General features: G+C 39.7%; 1 protein-coding gene across 1 annotated transcript; it reads right to left on the bottom strand.

The window, feature by feature from the left end:
- Window positions 1-2,969: 2,969 nt before the first annotated feature.
- On the bottom strand, window positions 2,970-26,014 carry cdc42ep4b (CDC42 effector protein (Rho GTPase binding) 4b). Its single transcript, XM_080874036.1, has 2 exons — window positions 25,788-26,014; window positions 2,970-8,655 (listed from the first exon to the last, which is right to left on the bottom strand). The coding sequence occupies exon 2, from the start codon at window positions 8,488-8,490 to the stop codon at window positions 7,486-7,488; it is 1,005 nt and encodes a 334-aa protein (XP_080730162.1). The 5' UTR covers window positions 8,491-8,655; window positions 25,788-26,014; the 3' UTR covers window positions 2,970-7,485.

Genomic DNA, 26,014 nt, shown 5'->3' with positions numbered 1-26,014 from the left:
CTTCCCTCTTGGCATATGCCCTAAATAATGTTTAAAGACTAAAACTAGTGGTGAAATTAATAAAAATATAGATAAAAAAAAAACATAAAACAATAAAGACACTGAAACACTGGGGTCTCAGAAGAAGAAAAACCCTTGTTCAAGCGTCACTTAGAGCCACTAGCTCCATCTAGTGGTTATCCATTCAACCCCTTTTCTAATTTTAATGCAAAAACTTAATCAGGAGAATAAATAAAATTTTCTTCTGGAATATTACAGATATAGAATTTGGCATAGCTGTTTTCTAATATTTCCTGATGTCTATGTTTACATAATATTAAAGTAAAATATCAAATCAATCTTTCCTAGAGGGAAATAATGAAATGAACACAGGCATGAATATATATACTAGAAACACTCTTGATTTAAATAAATAAATAAATGAATAAATGAGTGAATCAACTGGATATGAAAAGGTTCTAATCATCACAGAGGTGTGAAATTGGGGTAAATGCCTGGACTGTTTTTAGCAGGATTTCATCTTACTGGCACTTCCACATGACTGCTTCAGTGAGTCACCACTGTGATCCGACTATTTGTACTCCTCCAGACACCGAGAGACACAAACCAGATGCATTACTGAAAGCATAATTTAAAAATCCTCTTAGCTGCCCATGAAAATACATTTTGTTCTCCCTTTGTTGCATCGTGAAAACGACAAACAAAAAGGTGCAATATTAGTCATACTGGCAATTACCTTCGGTGGGTTCAGTTGGAAGATGTATATTCTTATTCCTGGCAATTTGAAAAGCAAATTCACTTGCTTGGGAATTTTGCATTCTGACCAAAAAGGGTACATTAATTCTATATTGAAATGATGCATATTAAGTACTTTTTTATGTTAATACATTTTGGATGAGAAACAGAAACTGGGTCACAAGAAAGGTCAGCTTGTGGTTGAGATGATTTAATGAAAATGGGAATTTGAGCTGGCTTTCTCCAGCAAATTTACACACTCCTGGTGTATTTGTATAAAGAACAGAGAGGACATTTTAAATCTCCCCAAACTCTTTCCCACTGTGGAGAAGATGTCGGAGAATAAGGATGGAAAACCTATGAATATATTTTTTTTCTTCAGACCAGTCTGAGAAATCTGCTTGAGCTTTTGGTATTTGCAGAATATCCTTTTTTTCCCCCAACACCATAATAACCTGATATAAACCAGTGTAAATGAAAGAGATTTGAAATAAGCTCACAGACTGTATTTAGATTTCCGATGTGTAGATATATTTATAACCCATTGACTGTCTTTTGCTCTTCTGATATTGGTTAAGGCTGGCACGGCACTGCACTGGTTAGCACATTGGGGGGGGGGGGGGAAATAGTAAAAACAAACATAAATAATTATTTGCAATGCAGACGCTGCCACAGACTTGGTCTCTTTCACTCCAACTTATTGTCATCCATCCATTTTCAAGTTGTATTTGCATGAAAATAACACTAGAGGGCAATAGTAGCATATCTTTAAATGAGCCTATCCACAAGTAATTTTTTTCATTCAAACTATTGAAATTCACACTTAAGCACCACTTTTTTTTTTTTTCCTGGTGTGTATAGACGGCTTTACGGAGAGCTGCCAAGCAGAAAAAGAAAACTATCCTTTTTAATTAAACTGCTCTGAATTTGCCACTGGACTCAAGGCACTTTTTCAACCGTGGTGGGGAAAAAAGAAAAAAAGAAAATTATTTAACATTGGAAAAAAAAATTCCAATAGTAAATCAAGTTTTTAAAATCTTACATAAGTGAACAGCCATAAAATGTAAATGTGTTTATTATTCATGAGAAGTGTCATAGTGACTAGTGCTGCGAAGTAGAGTAGATAAGTGTTACTGCTGAATAATTTCATCGCTGACATTTTTAATAACAGTAAGAAGAAGTGGTATAATAAAAAAAAGGGGTTAAAAATGTATAAGTGCTATGATAGACTCCTTTTTGCTGCCTGTGGTGTGCCACACCTATGACAGCCCTTCCAGCAACCCTGATGTGGATAAGCAGAAGAAAATGGATGGAGGATTTAAGAAAAGAAACAAATAAAATACATTTTAGTCAGATATGAAGTATTCCCTCACAAATGTATATTTAACAACCTAAAACTGTTTGTTTTAGTGCATCCCTGAATAAATGTCCTGTTATATTTTCCAGTGATTTTCCATGGTTATGCCAAATTAAGCCAATTTAATCTGTCCAGATGTATTTGAAAAATTGCTTCAGAAATGATCCAGGTCTCTATTTAAAGCTTGTATTTCAACAAGAAAGCTGCTGTTTTTGGACCTAGGATCACAATCCTCTTCATAACCCTTTGACTAGCTGCACTGAACCCAGACATGCAAGTTAAATCTGGTAACAGTAAAGCTAATGTACATATTATCGCATATCCAGATGGTTTTTAATAGCAGAAACCATTTAAGGTTTAAAAAAGCAAAAACAAACAGATTTATTCCATCTGTACATTTCTGTACTACTCTTCTTATCAATCATTAACACGCCATAAATGCATGTTTTCTTGCCTTTTTGACTCTCGTTTGTAAGGTTCATGAACCGTGATGAGACAGTGCACGTTTTAAGGACTGCTCTGTTGTATTAACGAGGCTGTAAAGCCTATCAAAAGCAGTGTGGCTGAAGGATCCTAATTAGCTCACAGGACTCCACTTGCCATGATGGGATGTGAAAACTGTTAACACGGGGTTTTATCTTTCATTTCAGGGTTATTTGCGTAGAATAATCCACTGCGAGAGTGTGTTTGTTAAACTGTGGATTTGGCTCTTTCTGCAGTTCCCTCATTGAAATCGGACCTTGCAGTAGACGGCACAGTTTATACTGAGCTTTCTGCCTGTTTTGTGCCCAATGTTACACATTTAAAAAGTTTGAAAATTACGCAGCCTGCGATGACAGATTTGCAAATATGAAACAAAAGAAAGTTGATCACAGTAAAAGATTATCAGCTTTCTCTTTTATTGAAAAATATAGAAGTTATTTCAAAGAAAGAAAAGTGAAGATAAATATATTAATATACTGTAAAACCAGAATATGGAACAGGGAAAGAAAACAGTACATACTTGGCATATCACTAAAGCCAGTGGGGAAAAAAAGGAAACATTCTTTAGCTGAACTTTGAGCCAGCTGTCTTACGCAGTTCTTATCTCTCTCTCTCTCTTTTTTTTTTCCCCACTCCCCACACCATTGCTGTCAGGGAATGAAAAACTTCTAAGCAGACCTGGGGCAGAGTGTGTTTGCAAATTCTTTTACATGGTTTATTCTGGCCTACTTAGGAGTTTCCCACAGAGAAACACAACAAATGCCCGAAAGTTAAGATCATTATGCTAAAAATACATTAAGTATTTTAGCATAATTTTGTGTACTTTTCCACAATTTTCTATTTATGTCTTCCAAAATCTACAGCAATATACTGTCTGGTGTTGCAGACAGCTGTGAAAATGTCGCAATGCAAACACAATCTGACCACATATGTACCATATCATGTTAAATCCAATATTTGTCTGTTTGCTTAGTAGGATCTCATAGTCACACTGCTGGTAACAAAGCTTGTTTACTGTAATCGCTGATGGCACTACCTATATGTACATTATTTTATCAAAAGATAACAGCAAACGTCTTGGAGATGAACAAAAGGGATTGCATCACCCCAAACACTACATGTTACAAAACTGATCAACAGAAGACATCCTAAGATTTGGCCCATATACACTGAAATATAAAAAGAGGTCTATAATGCATATCTATACAGAAGTAGAAAAAAACTAAATCCAATGTGCTGCTAACATTACTACAGAAGCCCTGAGAGGCAAGTGAGGAGTTGAAAATTAAGGTGTTGTCTGTGTAATCTTTCAGAGTGATTTTTTCCCCCCACATCTGTGAGACAGGTGAAGAGAAAGGTTTCCACTAAAGTAAGGAAAAAGAAAAGTTCTGCCAGGGCCACATTTCTTTCATTTAACTAACCAGTAGTTTTGATGCTGAAAAACCAACCAATTACAACCAGAATGTAACAGAAAAATGAAAATCAAAGTGAAAAATTACAATTAAATGTTTCCAATTTATTTCCACCCCAATCGACTGAGTGAAAATATGTTAGAAACCCAAAAACAAACTTCCTACAAAATAAATTTAAAATACCCTGGCATAAGAAAACATTTTGGATCATGCATTAAAAAAAAGAAAAACAGACACCCACTTTTTTTCCCCACTCAGGACTTCTATACCTTATCCAACAATATAGTTAACATACTTGGCAATTTCCTCAGGATCGCCTTCAGTTTCAGAACGTCTTGCAATCTATACGGGCACATAGTGTTCCAAAACATTACAACAACCCAGAACAGAATGGCACAGCATCCTGATTCTATATACACAACCCTGCATCAGTGCCACAACAGGAAATTCCAAGCTAACATTTGTCAAATGTGGCAATTAGTTTTTTTTAAAAACACGAAATAATAGAAGAAGGTCAGACATTAATCATGGATACAAGAAAGTAAAGTACGCACTCTTTCTGTGTAATTTATAGCTGAAAGTAGAGCTGGGCGATATGAGATTTTTTCATATCACGATATGTTTTTTTCATTTCAGGCGATAACGATATCTATCACGATATAAGACAAATAATTATATTTGTAAGATTTAAATGTGCCGTTGCTCACAAGTAAAATGTGAAATAATCAGCAGCTTGTTTTTATTTAAATATTTATTTCCCATAATAAGTTCAACAGGGTAGATGTACTTAAGGAACATGAGACTTTTTCAGATAGATAAAGGCAAATATTGCAAACTACACAAAAGGCAGCCGCTAAAGCGTTTAAGTTTCAAAATAGAACAAACGAAACAGACTAAATTGTCAATTCCACTTAGAAACAAAATATTAATTCTAAAAATAAATCTTAGTTTGTTTTACAGAAGAACAGACAAAACTGACTAACTTTTGTCAATATCAAATAAACTGAGAACTAAAAGGAAATTCTCAATCTCTCCTTGTTGTATAGCTGAGCTTTTCAAACAGTTTTAACAGTTACTTTAGTCTGACAAAAGCCGAATGACGAATTAGCGCTTCCAGTCAGAGACTGAGGCTACGTCCACACGTACACGGGTATTTTTGAAAACGGAGATTTTCCGTTTTCGTTTTAAAAAATAATCCCGTCCACACATAAAGGGAGAAATGAAAGAAAACGCTGCTATGAACATGCCAAAGCAGCAGGTGGCGCTAGATTCCTAACCGTGCAGAAATGTTGGCCAATCAGAAGTCTAGAAGCCTCGGTGGGAAAAAGTAAACAAAGCTGGGGCATAGAAGCAGAACAGAGTCGTATGTGTGGAGGGACAGTAACTGTGTGTATATGTAAGCATTTAAACACTGCAGAGAGTAGAATTAACAGTAACAGTATTGTAGAAATTCATTTCACCGAAACAATAACGTGGCGCACAGTGTGACGCATGCACCAGTTTATTGTATTTCCAGACTTGCTTTCGGCACAATTTACAGTGCACGCTACTCTGTTTTTTGTCAGACTTGAAATAGCCGAAATACCTTCACACTATGGAACTTCTATGGCTCTTCCGTTCGACAATCTCTCCGGCATTGGAACCATCATCTGTTTTCTCTTCGGTCACACTCGGTGGATTTTTCTAGTCGGCACACTCATTTCCTCCATTACGCGCTGGCTCCATTACCCGCTGGCTGCTTCCCAAACAAACACACGTGCGGCTTGGCACTTGTTCTGTACGTAACAAGTCACGCGACGTGACGCTGCGGCTGTGATTGGTTCGGCTCTGCGCTACTTAATTTGGATTGGCTGACCTTTTTTTTTTTTTTTTTAAGAGGACAAGAGCGGCGAGGTCTATCGCGATAGCTTAATTTCTCTATCGAGTAAAAGTTATATCGCGATACATATCGTTATCGTTCTATCGCCCAGCTCTAGCTGAAAGTAATCTGGAGTAGCCTACCGAGTGAAACCAACTAAACACAAAAAAAGCCAAAGGGAAACAGCCCACCTATCTGTTTCTGGAGCAGTTCCAGCTGGTCGGGGGCCAATATTCTCGCACATTTAATGAGTAGACTGGGAGAAGCCAGATGATTGGTTGATTTAATCATCTGTTCCTACTATGTGATTCTGGTTGGGTAAAGGAGTTGAGTATTATCACCTTTGGGTCCACTTTGGGAAGTAAATATCCTTCTCATTGCTCAGAGACATACCTGATGCCCATCTGTTAAGTAGCAGTCCTCTAATAACACTTTAAACATGCTACATCCTTTCTCTGCTCTCAGAGACAAGCCTGGACACATGTACAGAGAGAGGGAATGCTTTTGACAGAAGCATAAATGCTTAAATGTAATTATATGGTGGCAACTCCCTTCACAAATGTCTTACATCTTTCCACTGACCTGCTAATCCTACTTCAGCTAAGAAGCGGAATGAGAGGCATGACAGACACACATATTTTACCACAATCACAATTCCTGTCTTGCTTTTTTTTTTTTTTTTTAAAGTACAAGACACATAACACTTACAAAAGGCCTCTTTTTGACAATTCACAGTTTTTCTGTATTAAAAAAAAAATCTTTCACCAACTCTGATTTTGTAAAAGACATTTCCCTGTAATGAACATGGGATCAGGAGTGATTTAAGACAATTTATTGCCTACTTAAGGCCAGTATTTAAGTGCAATTCAGCCAACCTCTAACAAAGAAGATGGTTCTGTCTTTAGTACCCATAAGAAATTATGATATCTGGAAAAAACAACAACACAATTTTAAGACTAAGGAGTGCACATTAAGAATGATCCATCCCTTATGACAACAAATTAATAAATATTACAGCTGTCTGTGAATTTAAAGAATGCAGATATTCCCAATGAAAAATGGAAACAAAATAATAATCTACCCAACTCAAAACAGCAGCAGGCTGCTGTATACTAACTCCCAGATACTGCAGATACAATAAAGTAGAAAATAGCATAAATCAACTGTTAAACTCTTAAAAAGGCATAACTTTTTCTGTTTAGTGTCTATGCCAAAATAGTGTCATTGGCAAATAAAATCCCATATTCACTCACACACACTGGGATTCTAACGCCATCTTGGTTTCACTCCTCATCCTTTCCCTACATCCTTCCACAGAATCCATACCACACATCCACATTACCCAATCTCACTGTCATCTCTTCTCTCTTCTTAAAATGATATGTCTGTGATATTATTTACTAATGGTTTGCAATTGCTTCTTCTTGGTTAAGGGTTTAAATGTGGTAAACAATACTTTTTTGGGAAAACTGAGACTTTACCAGTAATATGAGTAAACCCAAACACTTCAAAAAGGGCCACTTTGTGAGCCAGTCAGTCTGCACTGTAGCGTGCATTTAGCCCACCCTAGCTACAGCATGGTGAAAAAGCCTTATTTATCATGTTTACAGTCCTTTTCAACTGTTCTTGGCAGCTAAAGTCTAAACTCTAATCTCATCGTCATCATCCTCGTCCATGAAGGTGAAATCTCTCTCTCCTTCTCCCCCACGTGGGGAACTGTACTTTGCACTGTCCGTGTCACCGTCATGGAGGCGGTAGTTAGGTTTCTCCTCAGAACCAGAGCTGGACACAGAGCAGCTATCCATATTGTGGTGGTTGTTCTTGGTTTGTAGCTCAGGGGTGTAGGGATCCACCATGGCTTTTTGCTGGTACATGCTGCGAGGAGGCCTTGCAGGGGCTCGCTCTTCTGCATCGTCATCATCTATGTGGGGAATGAGGGACGGCGAAGCATGGCCCTCGCTTCCCTTGCCTTCCTCGTAGCCAAGGTCATCCTCCTCCCAACCTTTCTTTTCCATCACGCTCAAGATGTCCCCGAGCATCGAAGGGCCCAGGTCAATGTGGAAGGACATTATAGACTCTGCGTGCTTCATCCCACCTCCCTTAGGCATGGATGGAGGCAAATCTGTAGGTTCGCCAAAATCCCGTTCCTCAAGCTCTGGATCAAGGGCTGCCATAGCTGCTGCTCCATTTAACGGCTTGCTTTCGATCTCATTCACCTTCTTCATTGGGCTTGAGGAAACGCTCTTTGGCAGTTGGATACCTCTGTTAGTACCCTCGTCGTTCAGGTACGGCAGGGATATGGCAGTCTTCACAAACTGAGAGGAGCCGGCAGAAGGTGCCATCGCATTGTACTCACACTTGTCCGCCCGATTTACAGACTGAGATCGCTTGCTGTTTCTGAAGGTACGGGACAGAAGCCCGGGCTTGGAACTTGGTGAGCCTTGCTTTTTGTCTGGCTCCCTGGGAGGTTCTCCTGAACGGGTGCTGAGAAATGAGGTGTCCCCAAAGGCATCGCCCCCTCGGCCCACGTGCATGGTGTGACGGAAGTCCCCCAACGGAGCACTGATCATCTCTGCGGTCAGGTCAGCCCGAGACCTCCGCTTTGACTGATTGGAGTTGCTGACCAGTTGCTTAAGAATGGGCATGATGGCAGTCTTTTAGTAACGATCCACAGGTAAAATTTAAATTAGGATCTGAAGGTGGTCAGGAGAGTTCCTTTCAAAGTTTTTAGCAATTGTAAGGGATGTTGTCAAAGCACATATAACTTCAGGTGTTTGAGTAGAGCCATTCTGGTCCTTGGTTGAAAAAGCCTGTGGTGAAGAAGAAGAAGGAGAATACAGAGCATTAAAACCACATCAGTAGTTCTGTAAACTAAATGTAGCTCTGCAACATGGCAGGCAAAGTGAAAACAAGTAATAAAAAAAAAAATAGATTCCATTAAACTGAGATAAAAATGTAACATTCTGCTTTGAAGAATTCTTTCTATTCATTTCTCATTACTCACTATTGCATAAAATGCTCTTTTCTGATCTCCATCAAGCATGGAAAGTTTGGTAGCCAGGGCTTCAAAATGAAGGCTCACTTGAGTGGTTCTAAACTCTAAAAGGTTTTCTGTGCAGAAGACTGTAAGGGTGTTATGCAATCGTGAAAAGGCTCTCTTGTACAAAGTTCAAAGCACCCTCACCTTACTCCAACCCAGTCACAATAGCCCCTGTGAAGTTCTACCATGGTAAACTTCATTCCTATTCAAATTAGTTCGATTCATCTGATACATTTTTGAGCTTTTTCTAAAAGTCTAGGGCTGCTGTTGTGATCCGTTTTTCATGGGCTGCAGTGCCTGCCATCACTGCTGTGCTTTAGTTCCCATTTAGGCCCCTGCCTGTTACATAACCAGCAAGACACAGGATACTGTGAGCTAGAGCAGTTGAAGCTGGCAGAAATAAAAGAAAGAAGAAAAAAAAAGAAAAAAAAAAGACTGAAGAGGAACAACATCTCTTCAGCATGGATCGACTTACAGCACAGCTCAGAAAACTCCAGACCGACTACATTTTGCTCTCACCCTCCCCTGTCTTCAAGAGATAAATAGTTTCCAAAAACTGCTTTTTATGTTATTCTCTTTTTGGGTGGAATTTGTCTTTTTAAACCCCGTAGGCAACACTTGAACACTTCACGCAGTGTACTTTGTTCCGTATTAATCTGTTTTTCATATAACATATATCAGCAACTTCTATTACATTTGTCTATAAAGCTTTGGTGAAAAGTAGCAGATTAAAAGGTTTTGAAACCCCCTTTGGAAAGCAGAATGATTCTTTCACAGGTCAGTTTGATCTTTTCCATGCCAAATGACTATACAACTAATTTTAATCCTTAGACCAAACTGACCTTAAACCACTTAAACCTTGAAACATGATCTTAGAACAGAAATGCAGTGGAAAAGAGGTTTAAACACCCACTTATGTGCTAGCTACAGTCTACTAGCTCCATGTGTTTCTGACATTAACAATGGCTTCAATTGTTTAAGCCAGACAGAAATACCATTACTCTCAGTGTTTTCAAACTCACGCTGAAGCCCACGCTCTAGGGCTGCATGCGTATCCCCCATGAATGAAAGGGGGCTTCACTCAACAATATTCCAAAGAAACGTCACCCATGAAAACATTTGCATCTCTGACAAGAACCCATTCAATTGGAAAGGGAACTGATGCACTAGAGGGAACAGAGGGGGGCTTGATAAATGATAAAAGCTAGTGCTCTTCTTTTTTTTTTTGCTCTTCTTTCAAAAGACAGATCATCCCCAAAGAGTACTAAATTCTATCCACTGCCACATTTTTATCTTCCATATTCACCACCTTCATTCAAGATTTCTTCAGTAGTTCTGGTGCTAATGGAAGAGACACATTGTTCTCACAGTGGTTGAACAAAGACCAAATGTAATAAGGATAGTACTCCAAAGGCTTATTTTCTTGTTCTGTTGAAAAAGCTATTTGAGTTCAAGCTCACACCCATATACGTGACAACTGGAAAGAGCTTACTGTTACTAAAGCTATTTACGCCACAACTGGGTGCCAAATTACAAGATTATAGCTTAAAGCAAACAAACACCACCAATATCCTCCGGAGCGGAGGCACTGTTGTTAAATTAATGCAGTATGATCCATCATTGGGTAAACCCTTTATTATTTCATGCATTGTGCAGTTGCCCCATTAGTATCTGCTGCACAAAAGATTGCTGAATGTGTGGCTGACCGCTAAAGACAACTCATCATCTTACATGTTCCTCCCTGGTGCACAAAGTTTTGTATTTCTCTATGGCAACGTCAGAGCTGAGCGCTGGCTACTAAGTGGGCTTCCTGTCTCTAAGCTGACCAGAAACGGCGAGAAAGATTTTATCCCCTACATGGAGAGATCAACTCATTCAGATGGATTAACCCTTCCCGGTGACCACATGCCAGGCAATAAGACAAAGTTCACATTGCAATAGCTGAGGGGCGGAAGCTTTTGATGTGCCATGTGACTCGAAGACATTCAACCTCAGCATAAAAGATGTCACTGAGTTCTCGAATATCAAAAGGTGCAAACCTCACACCTTAAGTCATTCTAGGAAATGGCCCATTTTATGCCTTGGGGAGCCCCTTGGTCTTTGATGAGGAATAGTTTCAAAACCCCGCAGGGTCATCAAGACCCCATTATTGTGGCTGTGACAAAAAAAATGAAGCATGACCTGCCTGGAGTCCTGTCATATTCAGTTTTAGCCTTTCAGTACTTTGTAAAAACATACATTATGAGAAATGACACAGTCATTTTCACCATTCAGTTTCAAAATAACACTCCAGAATGGTTCAATGCTCTCCATATGAAACGGTGACAGTGTTAAATGTTCTTTTACACAGAAAAGGGATGTTTCTTCTTTGTTTTTTTAGTTCTCAGGGGAAATTTGTCCATGCTGTCATCAGTTATATGTACATTTAATGCTTAGATTGTTAAAGTCATTGGCAGCATGACTATCAGCACTATAAAAAGTTATTTTGGAAAAGCAAACAGATTCAAGGACTCATTTTCATTCACATCAGTAGAGTGTATTTGAAGAGGAAATGGTGACCTTTTAGATAGATTTCATTGCACAATAGGCGAGCGGGAGTATCTTATTGTTTGGTTTTCTGTTTCTAGGTGACCCTTTGTTCTTCTCATTTTATTACTGTTACTAGCTAGATGAAAGAAATGGAAGTATGGGGCTTAACTACAACTCCGTCTAGACATCTAAATAGAAAATAATTTAAACACAAAAACGCTGTTAAACCCGAGCATTTACTCATACATTGTGTTGAAAAGGAATTGGTTGATCAGTGATTCCAGTTTGACCTGACACTTGACACTCCCAGCCCAGCTGGGGGCAAAATTCCATTTTAGCTCTTTTTCACACAGAAGATCATATTCCTATTGGATAGCTACTGATGCAACACAAAGAAGGCTTATACAACTTTGTGTCAGAGCACTCAGTGTGCCTAAAAATATGAAGATATTGTTAGTTTGCTTCAGTTGAGAATCGGTTTTTGTTTTTTGTGCCAGTCAGTGACAAAGCCTTTATGTAATGGAGTCCCACATGGCACTAGCTTGAACTGAGACAAGTGGTGACAGGGCCATGAATGATTAAGAGCATTTTATGTCGCCAGCAGAATGTGATGTGGGCAGAATGACATCACAACAGCCAACATGCTCATCAGCGCTCAGCGTAACGCTTGTAATCCTTAGGATCACAGGCGCCCTGCAGTCCTCGGCTATCCTGTGTCACTTTCTCTCCTTCCACTCAACAAAGAGGGGAAAGAGGCTTTGGCTGCTCATCCAATAACAACTTGGCTACTGTCATGTTAAACCAACCGGCATGCAGACTATATAAGAGTTTCTGTTTTTATCTTTGGCTCCATTTAAATTTTTTAAAGTGAGATGGAGAAACAGTCTATCCTTTTTTCACGAGGTGGAGGAGGCCTTCATGCAAATATTACAAAGAGTCAGGTGAAGGGTAAATTCAAACCTTGTTATTTTTAATACTAGAATAACGAGCATATATTTAAGCACATAATGCACTGCCTAAGCTGTCTCTGCAATAAGAAAACTTCTGCTCGTTTTAACCTTGAACTACCCAGAGTCGTCTCTATAGTTCATTCCCACTGTCAGTGTCATTGATATGCAAATGAATATTCAAGTTAGCCAACGCCATCTATGACACTGCTAATCAGTTAATCAATGGAGCTGCATAACAATGGAACGTTCTTAACTCAAAGTGACAAAGAAGATTGGGAAATTTCATTAGCACTTATTCTGGCAGGCTCTAACCTTCACACCAAACATCTGATTCCCACGGGTGAAGATGATTCCCACGGGTGTGGGGGTGGGGGTGGGGGGTGGGGGGGGGTGGGGGGGCGCGTGGGGGTAAAAAAAAAAAAAAAAAAAAGCACTGAAATAGCAAAAAGTTATAGAGAGAAGAACGACTGTTGAAAGGTGAAACAGATCACATTGCTGAAGGAGTTAAAAATAATACATTCAATTATTTATCTTATTTTACAGCAATTTGAATTTGTATTAATGTGAGTTCTGTGGTTATGTTCAAAAATGTTTTTGTAACATGTAAGAGAATTAAAAATACTATTAAATATGGTGCAAAAACTAAAGGATTAGGAGAACTCATGAACTATGTATGAGTCTGATTTCGACTCACATCATGTAACTGCAGCTCATTAGCAAAGCCTCCCTCTGACTTCACGGTGCTTTTTCATGTGCCTCAAAGTTTCCTCCAAGCAAATCTACTTACTTGCCTTAACTCACCACACAGATAATAAATAATAAATATAAATATGCCGTTTGTTTTGGCCTTGCTTGGCTTGCTCCGCCTGCAAACAGCACCCAAAAACTAAATCAGAACTGCATCTAAAAAAATAAATAAATAAATAAAATAAAAAAACACAACATCTGACTAACACCATAAGACAGTAATGAAAGACTTTTGACGTGATTTTCTACAATTGCATGCTCTGCTACAGACAAATAAAAACAATAAACTATCATTTGCTTCTTTGCTTATTTGTTACTGCCTGACACATAAGGAACCTGTTCTTCCTGTTTAACTTCATTTATAGTTACCTAGCTCTAAGGCAAGCCTTGCATGATAAACAGCAAAAGTATCCTGAGCAGAAACATGCAGAATGTTATGACACTAATGGCCTCACCTCTCAACAGTAAAGGATATACATACTTAACACAGGTGAAACTGACTTGTACAAAGTATGATTACATGGTGAATGGATCCCACTAATATAAGCACGTCTAGAACACGCTCTACCCGCTTATTTGCAAGTCTCACTGCATTTTTCAGAGAGAAAACAGGGAAGCAATGAGAGTCAAATTTATCCAGCCAGTTCTTTTTTACTGAAGAGTCTGCAATGGCATTCCACTTCTAACACGCAGGTTCTAGGCAGAGCTGTGCAGACGCACGTCTGCAAGTTGTCACTAGTAAATTTGTAACATAAGCTATTCTTGTTGATCACTAAGTGTTCTCTCGGCTGATGAAAAGACAAAAGTTAGAATATACAAAAAGTCTTTGCATTGAAGTAAAACAGACTGATAAGTGTTAAAAACATTAAAGTGAAACACAGCATCACCATTGCAGGGTGACACGCTATTGAGATTTTTAGATAAATACAAGCAAATGTCTCTGTAGTCTCTGCGCTGGTTGAATTCCCATAATCTTTTTTCGGTGTAGCCACAGAGCTATGCTTTACTGATCCCAAGGGATATGAAGTGAAAATAAAGCAGTTTTTTTCACATGAACTCCAAGAAAAGTTGAGAGAATCACTTCAGGACAATGTCTGAAGTAGGGCTGTCACGATTAAGTCGACTATCAAAATCGTTGACGACTGATTTAATAGTCGACGCATCGTTTGAAGCTTTGTAAGATCACAAAAGACGCAGGAATAAGTAGTAGGATTTAAGAGTGTAATAATGGACTGAAACAGAAGATGGCAGCACTGCATGTACAAGGATGCCAGCTGCCGTTAAACCCCGAAGAAGAAGAAGCTTTGTCCCAGAATTCATAGCACAGCCCAGCTCAGTTTCCAACAATGGCGGCAGCTAGTTAGTTTTAATATTAACTCTTATTATTCTTTTTGGGTCACAAAATAAACGTTTAACATATTTTCAGGCGAGAATGTAGCTGTGTAAACCTCAAATATCTGCTCAGTTTATCAAGACATCACATATTTTCAAAAGCGCTCCGACGTTTTCGGAGACATCTGTTACCCACTAGCTCGATAGCGAGCCGGGGTCAAGGCTCACTGAGAACACTGGACTCCCGGCAAATCGTTTTCAAACCCACCGCCGTCTTTCGCTACTCAGGTTAAACATATAAGTCACTTAGATAACTTCAAAATGTTATTGTTTGGCTTTTTTCAGTGTTTTATTTGTTCCTGAGTAAATCGGTTTGGCTGAGATTAAATTATAGTTTTTACACAGCTGAATAAACGTCAAGCAGAAAACTGATTATCAGAAGTGTGAGATGCTCGAGAATATACTCCGGTGTCCTGTTATATTTTAGATAGCAAGGAGTTTATTAAACTTCACCGAAACAATCTGTAAATTTCATTAAAGTTTAATAAACTATCATCTTGTCTTTATTTTTAGTTAGCACATATCTTAAACACTTACAAGCTGTAAGCTAATGATAGTTATATAAGACCAGATGCTGCTGGTGCAATAAGCTGTACGTTTTACGTCCAATGGATGATGATCTGATTAGTCGACTAATCGCAAAAATAATCAGTGACTAGTCGACTATCAAAATAATCGTTTGTGGCAGCCCTAGTCTGAAGTAAGGAGAAGGTCCACTTGAGACACCCCGTCACTAGAGGAAATACTTTGTAGGGTTTAGACATTTGTGCTGCGTGGGTAGAGCATGCAGACGGCAGGACGCACTGTATGACACCAGCGTACTCGCTGTGAATTCACTGGAATGTGTCAGTGTCACATGCCTGCTACTGGACATCCAGAGCTTGAAGGTTTAAGACCCTTCTGACTTTACTGAATATTTGTATTCCCACACGTATCTCCGATGGGCAATGTCTTAGAAAGTTCAGGTCCAGACTGCATTTGGGAAAATTACTTAAGTTGAATTAATACGATTTATGCAGGGAAGGAAACATAACCAAGAGTTTACTGATGCTATTATGCTGACCTGTTTTCACTTAACTTATATTTTTATACGTTTTGAGTTGTGTATTTATTCCATGCCATATGGCGTGTGGTGGAAAAAGTTTGACAACCACAGTTTCAAACAATCATTGATGTATAGTTTCATCAAATTCCAGCCAGACAGACTTGTGCTGTTGAAAGACTGTCTTTGAATTAGGAAATGCTGTTTATTTGGCCTAAAATCCATACAATGGTCATAATCACTTAATACTAACAAAGCCTTTTTTCAATAACAGCTCTTCTGTGCCGTTTCTAATGCATTGATTAGCAAAATGCTGTATGTGCTTCAATGGGTTATGCTTACGTAATGCATTTCTACTGTACTGTAACAAATTACAGAACAAAGAAAGTCCTAAAGAATACCTTTGTTTTTATTTTAAAGGGTGTATGTGCAATAAACATGCATTGAGGTCATATAATATAGGGGGTGCTAGGTTTTGTCATGATATACACAGCAACCTTGTTAAGCTGTAATAAGAGAACAGAAGCAGAAATTGATATGAGGTATAGTTTGGTCAAGATTTACCAGAAGCCTAAAAGAAAGCAATTGTGCCAGTATCAAAATACAAATATGGTTTGTGCAATCTGAACTTGAGATTTAAGCAACACAACAGCTTAAAGATACTTGAAACCTGAAACAAGCAGACAATGGGCTTACACAGAGGTCAAAGATGAGTTGTTCAGGTCACTCCTGAAATGCTGAGTGCTTCATGTAAAAAGCCTTCAGGAGTTCAAACAACCAGGACACAAAGACATACCTACATCCGCATGACTGTTGCCAAAGTACCACCACCTGTGTGTGTGGAAACTGTGGAGTATCAGCCTCCAGGGCCCCACTGCCACCCAGGCAAAAACAAAAACACAAGAGGATTAAGAGCAGCCTTTTCAGCGTGAGCGAATAAAACCAGCATGTCTGGACTAGCCCTCTGCACTGCGACAGTTCCTTAGGGTGTATGGCACAACCTCCAGTTACGACCCCAACACTTCCTGTGACACAAACACCAAATGAATTTATTTTCAGTCTTTACAAATCCTGATATCCAGAAGCACAGGACAAACTTCCAAATGATTCTTTGTGTTTCCAGTCAAACTGGCCTTTTATAAATCTGTTATTCCTGCATGGCTGGACAAAGCAGCAAATACTGGGTGGGCTGCCATGCTGTGCCCCAGCCAAAGAGAGAAGAGAAAAAGGCTGGCTCATAATCAAACAGATAGATAATGAACATGCTCCTTGATTAAAAAATAAGCCTCTGCCCAAACAAGTCTACCGAGAGTTTGTTTTGAGGGGGAAAAAAATATATATATATACACCCCCCTCTTGGTGTATGAATAATATCTAGAGTAAAAATTAGAGGGAGTAAAGCCTTTCCCATGTGAAGCAATATTACCTCAGGGACTTGTGCAAAAAAGGGAAGGCACAGATGGATTCACTGAAGAGAAACACATCCTCAAAGGGCGGCGGAGGGTGTCACCACATTGGATTCACTCAGTCATGCCAGCGCAGTGACAGACGTTCTTTCACCGTGTCCTGCATGAAATGTACCCAAGCCCTCATTATGCCTACTGTGGATGGCTTGAACTATACTCTGTGTGCGTGTGTGTGTATGCGCACGTGAGCGTACATGTCTAATTAATCGCCAAAATCCTCCCCATCAGTCTCTAACAAATAGACAGCATTCACGCCTGGTACCAGAGGTCAGGATCTGAGCCAAGTGGTTGAATTAACTGTCCAATAGCTGCTGGATCGTGAAACGATGCAGAATTTCAACTGAGGATTGTTTTGTAGATGACAAAGAGGGAAAGTAATGCTTTGTTGTAACATTTGGCTTACACTATACTTAGAAAGTTTAAACAGCTTACATGCCGTATTGGCTGGTTGTTTTAAAAATGAGACCTTGGGGAAAACCCCAACAAAAATAAAAAAAATTGGCACTATATTAAAAAAGATAATCTAGTGCCAGACAGCCAAGCTCAACGCATATATCCGCACACACTCTCTGGTAAAAGCAGCAGTAGGCCTCTCAATGGGACTGAAAGATAAGTGACCGTTTTCTGCTCTGCGTCAACTTATCAGCAGCTTGTGGCTTTTTTTTGTTACTTTTTTTTTTTGTTTTTTTTAAATCAGCAGCCTCCTTGCTAAACTCAAATACCCAAACTGACTATAAAGACCTTAAGCAGAGAGCCCTGACAAACAAGATGAGTTAATAAACCCCCATGGTGTTCACTTTAATGACACCGACTGCAGCAGGCTAAACACTCGCTGACCAAAGAGAACACCCAAGCCCGCAAACATAGTCACTTCAACCAGATAATAGCAATTCACAACAGCTGAGAAGCTGAAAAATGCCATAACAAGACAACAGAGATAAAAACTGGAACACGGTACACAGCTACTGCACTCCTGAAGCATATTGTAAGCTTAATTGCACCCTTCCTTGATTTACCTGCATCCACTGTGATTTTGTTAGTGCTGTGTGTAGATGTTGTGCTTGCTGTGAGTGAGCATGTGTTTAAGTTCTTACCAGAGTGACTCTTCAGGAATGTCCAACTAGCACACAAGGATAAATTACATCTCAGTTGCTCCTCAAGGGTTGGGCAATCGTCATAGCCAAAGCGCCCTATCATCATCCTACGTGACTGCCAATATAAATAAAGAGCTAAATAATGCATCAAGGTCATTTATTGGCAGTGTTGGGACTAACGCGTTATTAAATAACGCGTTACAGTAACTACGTTATTATTGTGGTAACGAGCACGGTAACTAGTTATTATGCCAAAATCAGGAACGCGTTACTCGTTACTGGGATTTAGATAGGGTCGTTACTCGTTACTTCGTGTGGTGGCTATCGCGGAGCTTCCACAGATTCAGTAACATTAGCAAGTGGTGGAGGCCAGCAGGTGGATGAGGGAAAGGGGACGCAGAAGGAAAAGAGACCCGAGGCGGCCGCCGGTCCAAGTGTGAACTGCACTTCAGGTAAGAAGTTATGACCTGCAGTCTCTCTGGGTCAGATATGAACCAAGTTTAGGTGGAGTTTATTTTCGTTATTCTGACTTTTTCCGTACTGCGTGCTAGCTAGCATGACGGAGTTTCTATACAGCTGGGTGGGTGCTATGAAGTTAATGATGTTTAACTTTATTTTGTTCATAAGTTATTAGAGTTGCCAACCTTCCCGTCTGGTATTCAGAGAAAATATTACGCGTTTCTTATTGAGGTGAAAAGGAACAGTTTGTCCCGTAATTCAGCTACAATGAAAAAGACACAAAGCTGGAGTTACTCTGTGTCTTTGCTGCACAGCTGCCTCTTCTCCTTTCATCCTCTCCCCTCCCTCTCCCGTTTCTACTTCAATCATGAAACTGATCAATGATCAGCTGATCGGCTCTCTTGTTTGTTTATCGCTCACTTTGCGCAGAAAGAGGAAACCAGCGGATGTCGCGCTAAACAACAGCAGCACGTTTAAGCTTGATCAGCTGCTGTTAGAATTTATTTAATATTAATTTCTAGTATCAGCTGATGTTTGCTGGAGCCACAGCTGCAAAAAAGCTGCTGGTCAGGATGTCGGTTTGGTTATCTGGTAAGAGGGAAACATGAAGATGAAACCAGGAGATGTCCTTACTGGATCATCAGAGCTGAACAGGTGATGGAGAAACAGGTTTACCTTTTAGGTGACATGAATGAGTTGAAGGGAAGTTATGAACTGTTTCTGAGAGACAAATAACCCCAGGATCCTTTTCTAAGCAGCTGACAGCTGGTAACTGTGCAGGGGCAGGTCTAGCAAAGTGTGGCCAGGGGGGCATGTAGGGCATTAATAGGGAAAGGGGGGCACAAAGAAATACTTTTCTTTCTTATTCTCATTTAAAATGTCTCGCTTTTAAAAAAATAATTATCTGAATCTTACAACAAACGATTGATAGATTGATACATATATACCATCAAAACAGTGAACATCACTGTCACAACAGTGTTTGTTTTCATTCAAAGGCTTTATGATTTTTGCTATAATGGCGGCCAGTCTCTAGTCAAAATGCCCGGGATGATTTTTCTGTCCCAGTCCAGCTCTGTATGCAGCTCATCTGCAGTCTGGTGTTGCCTACATCTTCCTATTCAGAAGGCAGAATTTCCGAGTTCTGAGTACAATCGAAAGCACCACGACTGCAGTTTTTGTGTTGGATGTAAAAGGCGCACATGACGCTGTGACGTAGGCTAGAATCATGGCGGCGGTCAACAACGGTCCAGGCGTGGGATTTCTCTCGTGGAAATATGCACATTATCTTTTCCTTTCTATTGGTAGGTGGCACAGTGCACTTGTGGCAAGTAAGCAAGCTAGAAGACTGGCAAAGTTATGGAAGAAACACATTAACAAGAGAATTCTGAGTAAAACCAAAGTTACTTTCCCTAGTAACTAGTTACTTTGAAAGTAACGAGTAACTTGAAGTAACTGAGTTACTTTTGAGAGAAGTAACTAGTAATGTAACTAAGTTACTATTTTAAAGTAACTTACCCAACACTGTTTATTGGTAAGGTAACTGAGATAAATGATTAGTCAGTGCAATAATCTAATTAAATATAATTGGGAGTTGGGTCAGAACGAACTTGAGATTCAAGTTTAACAATTTAGGAAAAAAATCGTAACAATAAATTCTGTTTATCTATGAGCCAGACGAGAGAAGAGCCAAAACCTAAGAGCTTTCATGCATCACCACCTGATTTTCTCAGTAAAAACCTTTCAAGTATCATCGGTGTCATCTTACTGCAGTTCGTCTTTCTTTGATTTGGTTTTCTTAAAGACATTTGGCATACTACTTTGATTTGGCACTCAAATAACAACTTTGATTCCCTGGAAACTGGCAGCATAAAGTCTTAATTAGTAGAGTGCATACACTCAACCTGCTGTGGGTGTGAACAATAAGTTTAAAGTCCATCAGCCACTAAGTGTGAACTAACACAAATGTGTTCAAGAGTCTCACACATCCACATACAACCCCCACCCCCCAAAAACCCAAGTATATACACACATCTCACTAGCTCCCAGTTTGGATTTAGACAAACTGTATTTGTAACTGAGAAGCCAGCAAAGACACACAAAGCACAATGGAAAACAAAACAACAGAGAGGAAGGCGCGAACCAAACCCTTCTGGCACACCCAAAACCACACGCACATACCTATAAAGGGAAACAGACTAATGCAGGTAAGCTCACACAGGACGGGCCTCAAAGCTGATTCATGTAAACGATACTGAAACACATTCAGTTAAAACAAAGAGACAAAGGAACTTCGATCCTTATCAATTTAGGTATTGCAACTTCACCCTAGTCCATTCACAACACAGAACTGCTGACCTAGAAAAGGACCTCTATAAGCTCAGGCAGGAAATGTGTGATTCTCACAGGATTATCAGATATGCATGACAAGAACCCACAACAACTCATGTGACTGTTCCCATCTCCTGAACTGGTTTCCTTGCATGACTTTGTCATCTGGTAGTCACAGTGGTGACCAACATACTTCCTTTGTCCTTTTAGTATGCTTAAGGCCAAAACCACCTGTTTCTGTGGTCACTCAATGCTGGAAAACAATGATGGCTCATTGGAGTGTAAAAAAGGCCAATGACAAAAACTGCCAGCTGCACACCACCAGTTACTGTGTTTTTATTTTTGGTTTGTTTTTCTACACTATATTATCCAAGTCTACAAGAGTCGGCACATATGGTGCAGAAATACATCCTATTAATTGCAATACTGTGTCCGTAATTAAGGGTAAGTAAAAGGACGTAATACAATCATAACTGTTTAATGATCAACTCTGTATTGCATGAAAGCTTCCACTGTTGCCAGTACAGCTGAAAGAGCTGATGTAGTTTACACACATTTCTATTCAACTCTATGCCTGTTACTAGCATACTACCAGGTCCTGATCACCAACTCTGATGAGGAGGTCCTCATCATGAGCTTTAATCCTGGATCAGCAAAACTCAACAGGCCCCAGTAACAATGCAATTCTGGGGAGTTCTATATATATTAAACTATGTGTCAGCAGCAGTGCACTGGTTGCTACTGAAAGAGCTAACAAAGCATGGAGGAAGCTAACAGGAGCCAACAGGTTGGTAGTTTAGTATATGATCCAAGCCTATGTCAACAGTCCGTCGGCCGACATGGACAGTGATAACAGAGGGTGTTTTTTTGTTTTGTTTTTACAATGGCATGAGAAAGAGGAGCTCTCATGGAAAACCTGTGCAAACACAGGGAGAATATCCAACCTCCGTATGAACCTAGGACCCATTTGTTGTAAGGGACAGAGCTAACCACTGAACCACCATCTGATAAGACTTCTTATCTGTTACTTCATCCATTTGAGAAGGTATACTCAATGTGAAACAGAGACCATGAATTACAGAAAGATGCAGTAAAGACTTTTATTTTGAGCGGAACTATGACAAAAGCAAATAAATTAGCTAAATAATCATTCCATTTATGGTCTAGGTCCTGTTGATAGATTTAAAAAAAAAGACCATTAAAAAAACATTTTTGCTACATTTTAAATTTAAATTTGAAGTTAGGAAAGTAATCTTTCAATTGACCCTCATGCTGTCTTAGACATAAAGCAAAACTCCCAGTCCTTTCCTCTCAGTAAGGAAAAGCTTTATTAATCTAACACTGGTGCTGGATCAGTACCCTGTATTGGCAGCCAAGGTACCCATACCAGTGTGTAACTGGAAGAAAAATAATTACCTTGTTTAAAAGTTGCTGCAACACATCTTGCAAAGTAGATTTGTGTAACCACACTGGTTCAACAACAGGATTTTGGATTATGTGATTTGGACACGCCAATCACCCTGATGTTGGGTATTGTTTTGTTATCTTCTTCAACATAACTGAAACCAAAGAGGGTGTTCTGAAACTTTGCAACATGGGATCGAGTCAAGCCGGCCACATTCAGCAGTTTTGAAATGCCTTGCGTCACGCGTGCCAATTTTCCAGACTGGTTTCACAGTTTAAACAATTGAGTTTAAGACATCAACAGTGACAGGTGATGCAAAAACGAGATCATACTGTGCCAAAACATACAGTACTACTGCGTGACAGATTTTGAAATCTACTCTATGCTGTCAGCCTGTTGTTGGGAGAGGACAAAATGACTTTAGTGTTTAGCAACGCAAAGTAAAACGTTTTTCCCGTTGAACTGGTTAGGTTACATTGATAACCAAAAAAAAGGCATAGGCATGGTGATGGGGTGTCAGGTGCATAGGGGCTGTTTCGAAAGAAAAGAGAGCACACTCTTCTGAGAAAAGATATGTCATGTGAAATGAAATGACAAAAAAAACAAAACTGTTGTATCACTGTTTCAGGTTAGTTCAAGTTGCTAAATGTTTATGCAATTATTTCTAGAACATTGATGCTACAAAATATGTCTACATGTCCAAGTTTCTATGTGAACAATTTCGTACTTTTTCCCTCTAATCTGCCATCAAATAAGACAATGATGGTCTCTGATGAATTTGTTTTTTCTTTTCTGACATTCAGAGTTAACTATAATTTGCAAAAACCTGAAGACACTGATAAAATATTAAACTGTTGCTTTTCATATCAAGTCTGTTCAAAGGTTAAGTCAAACATCCTCAGCATGACTGCTCTTCAAAGACCTCATTGCTTTCTTTGCAGGTGGGGTGAATCCTGTAATTGTCTGAGACAAAGCAACTTTCCTTGGGGAGTTCAACATAACCAGAAAGAACAGCTTAAAAAATGTGCACATGCGTCACTCGTGAAATGATTCAGACTTTGCAGAAATGATCAGGCCTCCATAGTTTCAAAGCTCTGGAGGGCTTTTTTTCAATGTAAATCCAAAAGGTATTAATTCACACGAATAACTCAATAATGACCTTTTGCTTGCTGCAAATTGCCCTCTTTGAGCCAAATGTCAAGACATTCTCTCATCATTACCTGTCAGTCTCCCATGGAGCTTGGAATAAAGGTAGATGAGCAAACAATTTACAAGGCCATTTCCTAAGGCATGGGAATATTACTCCAAGTTGTCACATCTGACTCCGGTTAACCAATTTATATTTATCGCCTAATAAAAACAAAAAGAAAAATGTTTCTGCTCTTACATTAAACCGTCACGTAGTATGAAACCCAGACACACAAATAAAACAGAAAGTCTATAAGGAAATGAGGTGCCCTCAGTTTTTACTAACTACACAAAAACTGCCTGAAGTAAATGTTTTCATGTACATGAGTCTAAATGCACGTCCACAACCTCTACTACTGCACACCCTCTTTCTAATATAAAACTGTAATGACCTCACCACAGCCAAGAGTTGGGAAAGTAGCCAGCTTCCTCAAAACGCAGCAGGAGTATCCTCCAGAGGAAACTCAAAGAGCCTCCATAGCAAAAAAAAAAAAAAAAAAGCACAGTCAGAGATGACACATACTCTCCCTCCCCTACTGGCTGTGCAGTGGACACAATAGATCTCGATGGTGAGATATCTGCCTGGCAGCCCTGGAGAAGACATCCACTAAGGAGCTGAAAGGCCTGAAGTGTGTGCAGTAATGCAGCACTGTTGTCACTGGAAAGAAGACAGAGAGACGCAAGAGGATGCCAGGAAAAAAAGAGTGGCAGCGCTGGCAGGATGGTGGCAAGTCAGTGTCGGAGTTAAGACAAGATTTCTCTAGTCTAGTCTAGTTTTTTGCACTCGTCTAAGTTCTTTGATTTAGAGTTATCAGTGCAGAGTACGTAAATGATTCATCGAGCAAAATGACAAGAACAGACCAACCTTTGGGCTCTTGTTAACTACTGCTCTGTGTTTGTGTGTAGGACAAGGGCAATAGTCACACAAAGTCAACACCAGACCTGAACTCATCAGTCAACGCGTCCTTTCACTATTGTCCAGACTGACAGCTTAACAAGCGTGAAGAGCTGACGATGAGTGAGGAATAATGAAACAGAATGTTATAAAACGGACCTGCAGACTTTATGGACAGTGTAGTTAAAGTCGGGCACACACTATACAGCCTTCATTTAGAGCATGATGAATGAGGCCGGGCACGTATACAGCCACTGTGGCAACTCTTACAGCAAATTACTCAGTTCATCAGGCGGGATGATGACCATAAGAGGTAAGTGCCAAGTCTTTAACCACAAACAGGAAAAAACTCCCTAATGATCCAGGGAGGTGGACAAATATGCCTGCCAAAGATGGGGTGAAAATAGCTGTTTAGATTGTAGAGCTCTTGCTAGATTCCCAGAGATTTCACTGAGATCCAACAGCAGCGGTATTAATGTTACGTAATTCTCACTGAAGAGAACTGATGCTCATGCAACCATCTGCCCCTTGCTCTGATTAAATCATGACCCGTCCTGTAGCCAAATATAGTTATTTGGGACACTTTTCTTAGACTTTGCAACCTAGTTTTAACTCTGGGATATCTGCTGCTTCATTGAGTTAGTTGCTCTTATTTACAATATGAAAGGCCAGAGTTTGTGGGCACATTACCACAGAGGATCCCAAATGTGAAATACGTCACTCTCTGCAATGGTAAACCCAGCTAATTCCTTTCTTGAGTAGTTTTTGGGCCCAAAACAAGAAAAATATCCAACTTTAATAAGTCATACAAAACTGGATTTGAAAAAGAAAAAAAAACCTCAGGAGATCCCATGACTTTTAACGAAAGTTATTAGCTCAGCACAGCTTTTTGGCCATTATTCAAACTGAAAGCACAGCAAAGTCTATAGTGGCATAGGTCAAGAAAATGGTTCCATATCAGGCAGGATATTTGTAATTTTAAAAAAGCACCCTTTAGATTAACGTGTTGGCTCTTGAATATGTTTTAAACTCAGGTGGTTACTTTTATTGTATCTTTTTTGACCCTGTACTTCCCAGTCTTCCTCGGGCTGATGGAGGACACAGAGGACGCGAGAGAGCTCATTGTTTTGGCTCCATATGGGACACCGAGGAGCTCGATGAAACTGCCAGGCTCTGATTGTCCAGAAGCAGATGACATTCAAATGAGATGCAGATTTCACTCCGTTGGCTTTACTTCAACCTACGCCTCTTCCTCTGACCCCACAGAGTATTCTGGAAACTACACTCAACACACTGGCTACAACCCAAAGATGACTAAAAGTCGTCGCTCGTCATCAGAACAGCTCCTGGATACGTGTAATACAACAAAACATCACTCCTCAGGTTACCGCGAAGAAACGTTACCTTTTTCTTTAAGGTCCACGCGGTGGCGAAGTTTCAGACTATATCCCTCTCAACTTTCCGTAAACACCGCGAAGGGTGAGTTAGCACAAACTTAGTTATGAGTCCGTAGAAAGAGAAGCAAGAGAATTGTGGCAGGACGGTCCCTGTTCTGGTGCTCCCAACGTTCGTTTACTTTGCATCTGTGTGGCTCACAAAGCGGCCCTCCTCCTCCTCCCCCCCTCCCCTCC

The sequence above is a fragment of the Rhamphochromis sp. 'chilingali' genome (genome assembly GCF_963969265.1).
Source record: "Rhamphochromis sp. 'chilingali' genome assembly, chromosome: 22".
NCBI lineage: Eukaryota > Metazoa > Chordata > Actinopteri > Cichliformes > Cichlidae > Rhamphochromis > Rhamphochromis sp. 'chilingali'.
Note: the sequence above shows the minus strand (reverse complement) of the source record. Positions and strands in the feature narration are given on the sequence as shown.

Bases quoted from the DNA above. Each gene is read 5' to 3' on its own strand.
- cdc42ep4b (XM_080874036.1), bottom strand. From the start codon at position 8,490: ATGCCCATTCTTAAGCAACTGGTCAGCAACTCCAATCAGTCAAAGCGG.